Raw genomic sequence first — 13,675 nt, 5'->3', positions numbered from 1 at the left:
ACTAAGAAAACAGAATCAGCTATGCTCTAACTTTAATAACTTTACCGGCATAGCAGGCCATTAAAACATACCAATTTCAACAACAGTTAACACCTAAGACAGGTTTCACAGTGGCAATATAATCTTAAAATGTGATCCAACTTTTTGCTTAATTTGGTTTGTCTCCTCATTGTTCCAGTGTTCTCTCAACTTTATGTAGTTGCCAAAACACTACTTTTATTGCTGGGCCCCACAGCATTAAAGTGTAACAGCACTGCTAAACAAATCACATATGCATACCAAAGAAAAAACAGTGAGTTATGTAAAAGACTTGAGAGAAAAGAAGAACAAGTCAAAACAGCAAGTATTTTCCTTTCCATTACAGATCGAGTTAAAGATATTACAGTATCACAAGGCAAATTATCTCTATGAGATATCGTGACCCTTAAAATGAAGGCTAAGGGTAGATAGCTTCAGTTTTAAGATAAGTGTTTGTGTCTTTAGAGCTTTATTCCACATTTAGTGATACCACTGGTACATCTACCAGAGCATACACTGGGGTAAGCAGTGCAAAAGGTGCTTATTTTAACTGACCATTGCTCAAAACAAATTGAAAATATTCAGTATTTGAATGAAGGTAAGAAAAGGAAATCACCACATCTTCATAAATGAGTGAACAGATATACATACACCGGACTGCAGGTCATATAATGTCTGAGTCACTATAATATTGAATACAGCATGAGAGCGACTGCTTTCTTCGTTCATGTTGGTTGCAGCAACTGTTCGAGATTTGTTTCCCTCCGACATCAGTGACTCAATATCCTAAAGCAAAAAAGTAAAAGGTAATGTGAGGATAAAAGCACGTTTGCTGAACAAAACTCTCATCTAGATTGAAGGGTGTGTACGTGTGGGAGAGAGGAAGGAGGGAAGGTAGAAGTAATAAGAAACATCTTTGTACATTTTGAGATGTATAGGTACAAGAGTATGCAGTTCCACTAAGTGAGGTTAAGTTACACAACTGCATTGAGTGCTGCACTTAAAAGCTTGGGAACAACAGGCAATGTACGTGCTCCTGATCTGCTGCTGAAATATGCTGGAAACATCCACTTTACAAATCATTTGTTTAATGCTCATAATCAAGCCACTTACATAAATGAACACAATGCCTCTCTTTAGTGAGTTGCACTAATACTTTCCTCACTTATCTGGCTCTAAGGGCTACACCTCAGTTGGAGCTCTACCTTTCTACATGGGTAAAAGCAAAGATGATTTATGCTAAGTCTGATACACACACTTCCTCAGTCTTTCCAGACAGTTTACACAAGTCATCAGCCAGAGACTGGGCATTAACAAAATTTCCTAAATCTGAACAAATCTGATATACTTTCAAAGTATATAATTCACCACCATCAGAGGTGTGAAAGCAGTTTATGCTTTATAGTATACACAAACGTTTCAGAAAAATAAAATTCCCCATGAAGAAAAAAATTGTTGTGCATTTAATACTACATGAACCCATACAACACAATATTTTTAGACCAACATTTCCTGAAATAACTTCCTCAAAAAAAAAATCCATGCAATTCACACAACAGTCCCACTTCAATTATTTTCTAATCTAGCTATCGTAGTTCATTGGCTTCTATAATATCCACACACATGCAAATAAATCAGCAATCCAACTGGGCTCATTTGGTGATAGGACTTGAATTATAAATAATAAATGTATGAGAATGTACAACATAGCTCATATTATCTGCAAAAGCAGGATGTATTTAACAGAGAAAAAAAACATCCATGCTGAAATCCGTTCTAGAAGACTTAATATTTTTGTTTTGAAAGTCTAGACTTCCTGTGTGTTTTGTGCTTTGTATACAGCATATAAATTGAAGACTCCAAAATAAAAAAATGCTGCTGCTATTATTTTTTAATCAATATAAAGCAGAACCTAATGCTTTCAGATGAAATACTCCTAACCACTAGGGGAGATCTTTGTGATTGTCAGAGACTGTACATACTCTCAAAAACCAAAACATCTGGATAGATACTAGTTTGTCACATGATTTCCATTGCTTATGTACACAGATGTTATTTATTCACTTGTCATCAGTTTCCATTTACCTCAAAGTTTGTAACAGCCAGCTGTGACAAGCCATCTACATACGGTCCCAACACTTTGTGCTCTCGAACCTTAAGAGACTGCCGACTCCTATAAAATAAAATAGATCTTTTGCACAGTCCACTAGAGTGAATGTTACATATTCAAAAGTAAAAATAATAATTTAAAATAACAAAATAGTGTCAATATAGCAGAAGTCAAACTGTTATGTCTTTTAATTGAAATAGCGGGGAGAAAAAGGCTTCCAGAGAAAAACTCAAATTGAAAACAAACAAATTAATCTAACAGGTTTCAGTCAATGTATATGATTTATTTTGTTAATACCCAACACTACAACCCAAGCATTTATTTGTACCGCTAGTTTTCTAGTGGAGAACTGCTGCATATGGTATTTATTCGTATCATAGTATCATAAAATATCATAAAATGTGGTTATCCTGATATTTAAGCTCATCCACAACAGTGATTACTTCATATACAGGCTTTATAAGGATATTCTCTTCTCTCTGATGTTTGGTACCAAATCTTTCTAAAGAAGCCATGTAAACAAATTCTGAAAAGCCTTCTCAAAGGCTTCCAGAAGTGGTAAGTTTCAATTACCAATGAAGAGGGTGGGTGGGTGGTGTGGCTGTGGACAAAGCTACTCACCCTTTCGGATCAAGCAGATCTCTAACCTTCTCATTGTAGATTTCCATATAGGACACTTCAACTTTAAAAGTATGAGATTCATTTTCTTCCACAGAGATTCTCTGAAATAAAGCACAACAGAGCCGTGGGATCAGACCCAGCTGCTCTGCATTGCCCATCATTGAAAAGGATTTTCCTGAACCTAAGGGAAAAAGGAAAAGAAAGTGCTTGAGAATACAGTTAGAAATACTCATTTGTTCACAAAGTGCATGTTTTAATTCTCTTCATATTCCTCCAGAAGCGCATATCAGAACAACATGACATGCTATTCCAAAATAAATAAATAAATAAATAAAACAACCACAGAAATTACTTCCAAGATCCCCTTCAGCAGTGTCATTATTTGTCACCCTTTTTAACACTCCCAGACACGTAAGTATGAACTACTTTCAGGCTTAGAAAGTGGCTCCAAGAAGTAATAAATATGAGCATATTTACAGAGCTGTGTTAAGAATATTACACTTTCATTGCCTTGCTGAGCTCATTATGTTTACGCAGGACATCAATTTCCAAAGCAGTGAAGCAAATGCAAATCACTATGATAGAATGGAAAACTGCATCCTAATAAATAGTGAAGTTTAACGTCATAATGCTTCTAAAAATAATGTTTTGACATTACCTAGTTTAATATTAATATTCTATTCTCCCCACCTCATGCATGTGCACAAAAAGCTTTCTCCCCATTTACCGCAAGAGAGACTCACCTGTTTGTCCATAGGCAAATATACAAGCATTATATCCCTGAAAGGCCTTTTCAAGAATTCCTTCTCCAAGGCACTTGAACACCATTTCTTGACCTACAAAATATTTTTTTAATTTATTTTTTAAAAAGAAAGAAAACAGGTTGCATTTGACTGAAAGTAAGAAAAGGAATTCATAAAATATTTTTAATGTTGAGTGCATCAGAACAAATGATTTAGTATGTAACTGAAGTTCAAATCTAGCTGCCTAACACTAGTGCAATAGTTATCTGTATCTAAGTATACTGCTCATTTACCTGTGAAACCATTGCTTTCTGAATAAGCATTTGCTTAAGCTGCACACTTAGAAAACAATGTAGATGCCTAGATTTTGTATGATTTAAGGGTAAATTTTGCAATGGATATGTATTCTTTAATCACAAACTAAATTGAAGAGTTCTGCAACAGAATTGCTGAAAAACATTAGTGAACTAGGATATTATATAGCTACAACAAATACTATACTAGCACTAGCACTGCTGCACTAGCACTAGCTTTTCCTCATAAGAATTGGCCTCAAGTTTCACTAAAAGCCTATTATTTTTAAACCTGTGTCAAGGCGATGCTGCAAGCAAGATAAAAGCATTCTGATGACATTATGGGAGTAACCGCACATTATTAGGTTGAGAGATTTAAAAACAGATTTAAGCCTATATTCTGGCAAACCCATAGTTTGGGTAATCAGCTAAAGAATTCCACAATCTGAAAATCCTCTCTTTGTGCCTGACAGAAGATTTTAGGTATCCTTCAATCTTTTAAGCATAGAATATGAAAATAGGCATCAGAGTTTTAGTCAGAAAGCTCAGAATTTGTACACCACAGGTAAGGTCAAAGGGTAGTCTGTTTGGAGCTCTGATCTGGGAATTGCGCCATCTGCACGTATGCCCAAAGCAAGAAGAACAGAGCCGAGGGCAGTATTTATACCTACTTTGGCGACTGATTTAAGCTTAAATACACTGCCGAGTGACTTGGAACAGTAGTCTCACTTGCTCACCTCTTATAAATCATCGTCTGTATAACTTCAGATATGCTAAAATATTTGCCAGTTGCAAGAAATTATTTTGTATAGTGGATGTAATAATAATTTCCATAGTTGAAACCCGAACACACTTAGTGGCATCAAAAACATAATTAGCTATATGTTTATACATCGCATGAGAATATTTATACTCTTTCTTTGAGTAATTGGTAACCCACAAAACGCTTGCAGAACCACCTGTGGAATGATTGTGGAATGATTCATACATGTAACTAGAACTAAAGATTCATATTTTTATTTTCTTTTCTCCTTTGGTGTAAATGAAAAATTATTGTAGTAAAGACGGTCCTTACGTATCTTCCAAGTTAAATTTCTAGAATTCCAAAAGGCTGCTGTTCCTTGGATTAGCAGAGTTCATTAACAGTTCAGAAACACTGAATACAAAAATTAAAAACAGAAGAAAATCTGCTGTACTCTCAAGTAATTCCATCTCCACCCTAGCATTTTTTCATTCAGTTTATGATTATTCACTCAATATATATGAGTGATGCATCATCCAACAATAATTATCCTGTCCAATTCAAAATAAATCATGTTCTGGCATATCAGCAGCTAGTAGCCTGAGAAAATCAGCAACTTTGTTTCCATGCAAGCAACTTTTCATAAAATTGTGACAAGAAATGCTTTTAGTCACTAAGGCAATCTCTTCCTAGAAATAATCTTGCTGGAATCCATGCTTTTTTCTTCTCATACCTTTATTGCTACCAAAATACAGACAAAACCAGACTCTTCATGGCTGTAGCATTTGCTTTGTTTTAAAGCTTATTTCATGCTTGACATATCTTAGACAACTAAGTAATTCTCTCTACAATAAAATAAGTTGTTTTATCTTTTTCAAATACTAAGAAAATAGACAAAGAAACAGTACCAAACTACCAAAAATTGAAGAAACACCTCAGTGGAAGAGTTTAACAAGCATGCACAGTGCACAAACTTGCTTTCCATCCTACTCCCAAGGGCACATTTTGAAGTTACCAAAGCAGCAGGGAGCCACTTACTCTCTCATTGAGCAAGAATGCAAAAATCAAGCAAAGATTGATGCAGAGTATAATTATTAAGAGATGAAAAAAACAGAATGCAGAGACTGTGAGAGGGAAATAAAACCATTTGTTAGATGAGGAAGTTTATCATCCATTTTTGAGCAGTAATACAACAGAACCTCGCCCCTGTTTACCAAAGGCAGAGGAAGAAACCAAGAAGTTATAAAATAGCACATGGCTATGGTAACCATAAAATGACCTACAGAATCCCTTACAGATAAATACAAGAGAAGCAGCCCAGTCTGAATCTTAAGGCCAAGCTGCATCTTTTGCAGAAAAGATTTAATTTTCAAATGATCACCTCTAAAACTGAAAGCTATGCAGACAGTGATACAGATTCTAAAATGATATTTTAGAATGATTTTTATAATACAAACACAGATGAGTAGGTCATTAATCTGTTTAGCCTAAACAGTTGAATTATCAGGAGATAAAATAAAATGCTTCTAAGTGCACTCAAAGAACTGAAGAACTCAAATTTCAAATTGTGGCTATTTTATTCTTTTGCTAATGAAGTTCACTGTTGAGGTTAACAACATATAATCCAGAAAATGTGGAGATACTTTTCATGAAGAAATCTCACTTTTTCCCCCAGGCAGTTTATTAGGGAGTTTTGCTAACTGATTACAAAACTTGTATTATATAGAATTATGCTTAAGTGCACTTATGGTCAAAGAAAATAATGCTGTTCCACTGTCTACATTACTACATTCTGCTTTTGCTAAATAATCTTACTCTGCCATAGTTAATATTTTTGCTTGTTTTCAGGAGCTTTCTCCCACTGATATCTAACTCTTCTTTTAAAAGAAAGAAGTGAGCAAAAGTATTAACTCATTTCTAACTTAATTTACCAATACAGAGAGTCTCCCCTTCTCCCTCCCCCCCCTCCCCGCAACACATGCACTTAGTTTCTCTGTATCTACCTGTGTTCTTTTTAAAACAGGGATTCACAATCTTCCAGCTGGGTAAGACCATATATAGCCTTTTGTAGAGGCAACTAAAGGCTGAACACTGAAACACCTGGTCCCCTCACCCATCTTCTGACCAAACCATGGACACATCTTCAGGGACACATACAGTCAGGCTGGGGAAAGCACACCTGCAGTCTTCACAGCAAGCATGTGAGCTGTCAGGTCTCACAACCCTGTTTCAAGACCAATCATTTCTTTCCCTTAAGGAATAAGGTTTAAACTGGAACTATTTTCAGACAGTGTTGCTGTATGCTCTAGAAATCTGGTTCCATTACATCCTACAGTTCAGCTAACACAGCAAGGTGGGAAACCCTTCTGTTAATGTGCTTTCCGGGATGCTTTGGTAATAAAAATCTAATAAAATATCGATGAATGCCCACTCAATTCTGTAGATGAACAAGAAATCGAAGTCAAGACAACATAGAAGCCTGTCTCACTTTTACTGGACAGCTATACTTATCTTCATACCTTCAAGTCATTACCTGTGCCTTTTGGCAAGTATAACTGCAAGCCTGTTGCCAGCTGCAAAAAGATCAAGTAATTAACTCAATCTGTTAGAAAGCCACTTCCAGAATGAGACCAACCCAAGAATCTTTTTATCAGCTCTTTGAAGTGTATTTCTAATATGTTTAGTACTTTGTCACATTATGATATTCTTTCATAAAAACAAATGGAGATAAAGAACATTTCTTCTTTAGCAATAACCTTACTTAAGCTATTGAAGGTTTTAGCATTCTAAATAGTTAGTGATTTGTTATCTGAAATCTAAAGAAAACTAATCCTCCCTCAGAATTGCATTCTAACACATAGGAATTCTTGGAACTCTCAAACACCATCCTTGTGGCCCCACGCATTACAGCAATGCACTATGTCACTGGGAAGCTAAGATACTTTTCATATGTTCTCTAGGTACTGAAATAGCTGGGTATTTCCACAGTAAAGTTAGAAGACAAAGTAAAAATAATGAAGACAGTAGTGTATATGTTAACAATGGCTAATAAATTATTAATAATTCTAAAATAAAACCTACAGGTTTTCAAACTGCAGAGCTACCCGTGTAAATCTCTTAGCTGAAATCTCTAATTAAGGACTAGCTTTTAGAACATTTAAAGCAGAAAAGATAACAAAAAGTCCTTGAAAAAGGGAAAACAAAAAAACCTTACACGCAGAAACACTACAACACACACCATTTTTTGATGTATCAGTTTATTTTGCTATCTTGTACTTCTATGCTCTGTCCCCTTCACTTCCTCCAAATCATTCTGTATAGTTTCCAGATTGCGCACAGAGATTCAATTCAGACACATCTCTACTCTCCCAGAAAAATCTACACATTGCAGAAGAATCCTAGGATCTGTTCTCACGACCTGTAAGATGAAGCCAGTTATATTTACACATACAGTGTATATATTCTCAAATCATTGGATCAGTGAAAGATACCTGAAGGAAAAGAGTGGAGAGAAGAATAAGGAGGGGAGGTGTGAAAAAAAAAAAAGGGGAGGGGGGGACACTTCCCAACAAAACACCATTTTAAAAAAAGGAACGAAATATTTATAACCTTTCATAAGCTACAATCATTTAGTTCATTCAAGGTGTACTACAACAAAACTAATTTAGTGTGGTATTCAGACGTCTAATGTTTCTGCATCGTAAGAACTTGTCAATCTGAAATAAGAACAATTGTTTAAGGCCTCTCAGCACATTAGCACAGATTCCCTCAGCCAGGTTATGACTACAGTATCATGACATCTCACTGCAGTTCCTGGACCTTCTCCCCTTAAATGACAAAAATAGGCAGAACCAAGTAACAGCAAGTTATAAATAGCACTAAAAATTTGATCTGGTCAAAGTAGCTTTATTTATAGGTAACAGTCTCTAGTCCAGATGATGTTTAAGGCTAAGACAAACAACAGGAAACAAAGCAAACATTTTAGCAAATCATGTCATGGAGAACTATGCTTAGTATTGCTGCCCTAAACATTTCCAGGCTTACTCCTGCAGTCCAGTAAGAAACTTCTTCACAAAGTAGTCACAATGCCATACACTAGAATACTTGTGGTTCTGACTGTTAATTCAGACTGAGGTTGCCATTGATGGTCCTTATTTCCTATCTGAGTTTACTGCTCCTTCTGACCTGCTAGGATCACTGCATTATATGGCTGGTGTCTACTTGTTTAGATCCAGTAAAGGGTCCTGAGTGTTTCAGTTTGTGTGTCACAACACCTACATTTGAAATGTCTAACCCACATAGTGCTAGTACGCATACCAGGTAACTAAGTTTCCTACAAAATGCGCAGGACAGTTAGCATGCTGGGCTTGACTTTTGGGTGACATGGCTGGCATCTATGTAGAATCTCCTCACTCTCCTTAAAAAAAAAGGGGGGGGGGATAGGTTTCAAATACCCCACTTAGGGGTTTACATGGGTAAGTCAGGACTAAAAACATGCAGACCATCCTGCCTGCTCAGAATACACCGTTTGAAACTTTTCACAAGGGTAGAAGACTACAATTCTTTAAATAAATTGTAGTTAGTTTTCTTTCAAAACAGCTAATGAAAGAGCTGTAATCAGCATATACCTTTCATATAAAACTAAAGCTTAGCCTGAAGTCAGATGTTTGGCCTCTGAGGACAGCGCAATCTACAGAAACACAGACCTAGGAGTTTTCAGGCCAAATTTGATGCAGCTTAGGGAGTTTAAGAAAAATCCAGGGATAGATGGCTATGGAGTGAGGTCCTTGGAAGGGATTTAAATACTTCAAATCCTGCCTAGCAGCTCTTGTAGTTACTTACACCATCTCTTGAATCTGACCCAAATTGAAGGGTTTATTTCTCCCCTTTTTCCTTCCTTCCACTTCATTCCAGACTCTTACTGGAATAACAGGCTCCTACTGTTGTGTATGCTTGTAAAAAGAATTCTTTGTTCTCATCTCTGAGAATTTCTCCACGTTATCCCCTTCACCAAAATGTCATGCTGTTACTTGTCTCTGTGAGCTTTTCACGGCAGGCAGGTGTGTCCTTATCCATGAACCTACTTCAAGTCTATGAAGAAATAAGTGGTAGTTAAGAAGCTGTTTTGCTCGATCTCAAAACCCCTTCCCTTTATCCCCTATCCTTCTATCAGACAACACATCCTTTTTCCAGATTATGTCAAACCCAGTGTGTCCTATAACCAAATTCCCTTTCTTTCTCAAAAATTTATTTCATTGACTCATTTTTGTTTTTCCCTTCCAAGTAAGATGTACTTACACTCACCAAATTCTCAATCACATCTTTCAAAATTAAATAATCAGAAATCAGGCAAAGTGAGCAACATGCGATGACCAGTATGAACCCAGAATTTTGTAACTGTTCCTGGCTTGGCCTGACACAGCCACAAACTGTTCAGAAACACACATTTTCAGTATTAAGAGTACTCCCCCACACTTGCTAATTGCTTGGGGAGGTGGGGGAGGGGGAAAATCCACACACTAGATTATAAACACTTCTTATAAAAGTCAGAGGGGAGTCATAAGACAACATCTGTGAGAAGAGAAAGTTCCAGGCATGACACTGCAACAAAAGATTAAAAAACGAAGTTTGAGTGAAAGGCAAATGGGGCTTTGTGTCTTGCATTCTCTAAGCCAAGAAATCATGTTGTTAATAGCCTTCAGTTCTCACAGTTTCAGAAGCCAAAGTACTACTTGCAAAGAGGTCTTGTAAGAGAGCTTACTCTTCTTCTGTGCTCCAGGCTCCTCACTGTCTTTACAAGCAATTCAGTCCTGCAAGGACAAGTGCAAAGATGCCCTCTGCGGATGTTTTTCTTCACACAAAGGTATTCTTCACTATTTATGTTAGTGACACTGCTGAATCACTTTAGAACTGCAATGCACCCACTTTTGACTTCAGTGTTAAATAAAGCAATCGTGTGTTTACTGTTCTACCAGTAGCCTAATTCTGTACACCACCATTAAAAAAAGGCCAGTACAGTGCTCGTCTATGTATGAAATTATTGGACTATAACCTAGGATCTAAGTACACAGCATTAGGTCTTCACACCAACAGTCCCCATGTCTTCAAATGCTGGAAGTAAAAGGTAATTTTCAAATTGGAATAAGCTCCTTTAATTCCTGAACATGAATGCACACGGAAAACTACTGCAATAAAATAAGCCTTTGATTTACCAAAAAAGATGAAGATCTCAGAATAATTTTGGTTTAAGAGAAAGGAATAACTAATCCTATTTCAAGGCCAGCTCTGCTCCCCCAGAATCCAAGAATTGCTATTAAATTATACACAGGAATAAGTACTCCCCAAAAGGGATCTTCCTTTTGCTCAAATAGGTGCTGATAATATTATAGACCAACCAGCAATCACAGTGAAAAATAAAATAGCAAGCAATTTTGCATGATAGCTTTAAAGATCCTGTAAGAAATGTGCATTTCCAGCAGAGCACAAACTTTGCTTTTGTTGCCAGAAGAAAAAGTATACATACATCAACATACGTGAGAATTCAGATGCATGTTACCTGCAGTGCACACTGTTTTTTTTTGATCTCCATGTTGATCAAGCAAATATTTACTATAATATGATAGACACCAGTATATCTATCCAGCTTATGCAAGATGAGTACATGTTGGTTTTGCTCAGTCAGTGATGATTAATAGGATAGCCAGTGACAGTAAACTTACACATCTACATTGAGCTGTTTTGGGTAGTGGGCTTCTAATGCATTTATCTAGCTTCCTGATCAGCATCCCTTCTGTAACCCAGTGTCCAAACAAGAGATTACAGTTTAGCTCAGAAAAAGTCAGGGTGGCTGGTGACTTGCTTAGTGCCTTGAAACTCTTAACTCTGGAGAGTCTGTCATATGATCTCTTGACACAGACAACATGTATATTTGTGAGGTACCTAGAATAATAGGGTTTTATTACATTAGACCAGGAGGAACAATTCTCATCATGAAAAAAAACCTGACCAAAACCAATTATTGTATTTTGTTTACTGCAGTAATGTAGGCTAAGCTGTGAAAGACTTAAGGCAGACACATAAAAACTGAAATCACTTCAGTGTTCATTTTTTTGGCTCTAAAACAAGAAGCACTGGAGTAGAGTATCAGCTCATGTAAATCATGTGAACAGGCTAATATCTCAGGAACTTAGGGCTGGAATAATTTTTTTTTTTTGATTTTATTTTGCTCTTCTGCCAAATTCATTATGTTCTAGTAGAACATGGGGGCTGTAAGTCACAAGGTAACTTCAAAATCATTCGAAAGTTGATATACACACATATATATACACACACACATACACACGTCCTGAAGCCTACACTTCTATCATTTCTGAAAAGAAATAAAGAAATAAGGAAAATAAGGGTTTTTTCAGACAGGAATGTTATCTGAACAGGTGAAAGAAAAACACCTTTTTTTTTTTCTTTATTGGGGAGGCGTGGGAACAAGAAAACTTAAGAGATGAAACAGCATTCTGGAGTCTGATCCCCACTGATTTCACCTGAAGGTTGGTTAAACCAAAGAAGAAACAAGTTTAACTAGTTCAGTGTGTTTCTCTGGTTCATCTCTTTACTGAAGAGTGGGTTTACCCCATGGTACACTCAATAGGTGCAGCTCCCACCTGCACACCTGAGGCACATCAGGGCAAGATCTGGGTGTGTACCATCACCTCTTTCATTGAAAAAGAAATCTAGATGTGCAGACACACAAGGAGCTGCAAAATGCTCCACTGGGTCTACCAGTCTGGACTACGAACATTGTGCAGGGCACCTGTTCTTCAGTGCAAATACAGTCACTGAAAGACAGACTAAAGCAGAGCTACTATCCTGAACAAATCTAACTTTGCTTAGGTAAGTAAAGAATACAGGAAAAATCTATGATCAAATACAACTTTTGAGATTTAGGATTTGATAATAGAGGCTACAGAAGAGATGTTAACATAGGGACATGGCAATTAATTTACTAGACCATGATCTCTAATTAATTAATACTGTCAACCTTCAAGGTTTCTTAAAAACCACAGAACTTCATAGTATGGATATGTTAACTGAGCACTACTTTTTAACTCCTTTCCATAGACCAGTCCTGAAATCTAGCATTTAAAGCTGTCCCTATCAAAATAAGTTTCCTTATAAAATATTAATATATGTTATAAGAATACATAAATCACATTGCAAGAGAAAAGTAACCACTGGGGTGATAATCTAATCTGGAATAATCAGTTTTGTGAAAGAAATAGTCAAAGTTGATCACTAATCATATTATGATTAGGGATCATTAAAGTGTTTTATATTTAATAAATACTTTTTATATAATTTTACATTTTAATATTACAGCCCTTCATATGATCTTTTATATTATCTTAGGATGTTTTAATATTTATATGACCTGAATGATGTGAAAGACCTGAAACACCCACACCTTCTGAAAGGATGCTTTTCTTTCCTCTTTCATGCATAGCAATATAGGGCATTGAAAATAATATGCTTTTATCACTAGCGTTACTCAGAAGTAATTTCTGATAGAATACTGAAATTTCCTCCTAAGCAGCAGACACACTCCTCACAATAGGCTATTCAAAATAAGGTAAAGAACACTAGCTTAGGTGTAAAAATATGCCTCCTGAACATTTTTTTATTACAGTATTAGGCACCTCAAAGCTTGCAATCAAACAGAAGAGCTACACACAAACGACTAAATGCCTGTAAAAGTGAGAAGTCTGTTTTTGTGAACAAGTCATTCAGTGAAAATTACACCATAAAATGAAAAAACAAAACAAATACCCTCTCATCTATCTTCAAATTACTTACACTGTCAAATGTACAGAAAATAGTTTACCTGCATATTTCGTGGTGTTTGATTCATCCATGGACCAGAAGCAGTGATCAAAGGCAAACACCTATAGAAGCATATAAAAAGACATAAGGAACTCAGCTACACTTCTAAAGCAGTACAAATTCATGACTGTTTAACTGCAGATAGGCGCTACCTTTTTTAAAAAGAAAGAAAAAGAAAAAAAAAAACCCACAAATCCTGAATCAGAAAGGTCTTCAATCAGCAGGAACACATTTGCAAATCTTAATTACACATAGCTGCAATATTTCTTGTCTA

The 13,675-nt window shown here is 36.2% G+C and overlaps 1 protein-coding gene across 4 annotated transcripts in view; it reads right to left on the bottom strand.

Moving 5' to 3' along the window:
* Positions 1–13,675, bottom strand: part of KIF13A (kinesin family member 13A) — a 116,426-nt gene that overhangs the window by 53,347 nt on the left and 49,404 nt on the right. For all 4 annotated transcript variants that reach the window (XR_009957644.1, XM_062569920.1, XM_062569918.1 and 1 more), the window contains exons 4-8: positions 13,403–13,463; positions 3,493–3,585; positions 2,750–2,930; positions 2,104–2,191; positions 670–804 (exon numbers count right to left, since the gene is read on the bottom strand). Coding sequence is in view for 3 of the 4 variants with exons in the window: in XM_062569920.1 (XP_062425904.1) it covers positions 670–804; positions 2,104–2,191; positions 2,750–2,930; positions 3,493–3,585; positions 13,403–13,463 (558 nt within the window). In the remaining variant the exon portion in view is untranslated. The remainder of the gene's footprint in view (positions 1–669; positions 805–2,103; positions 2,192–2,749; positions 2,931–3,492; positions 3,586–13,402; positions 13,464–13,675) is intronic.

Source organism: Rhea pennata, chromosome 2 (assembly GCF_028389875.1).
Source record: "Rhea pennata isolate bPtePen1 chromosome 2, bPtePen1.pri, whole genome shotgun sequence".
Lineage (NCBI taxonomy): Eukaryota > Metazoa > Chordata > Aves > Rheiformes > Rheidae > Rhea > Rhea pennata.
The sequence above is the reverse complement of the archived record's forward strand: the minus strand, read 5'-3'. Positions and strand labels throughout refer to the sequence as shown.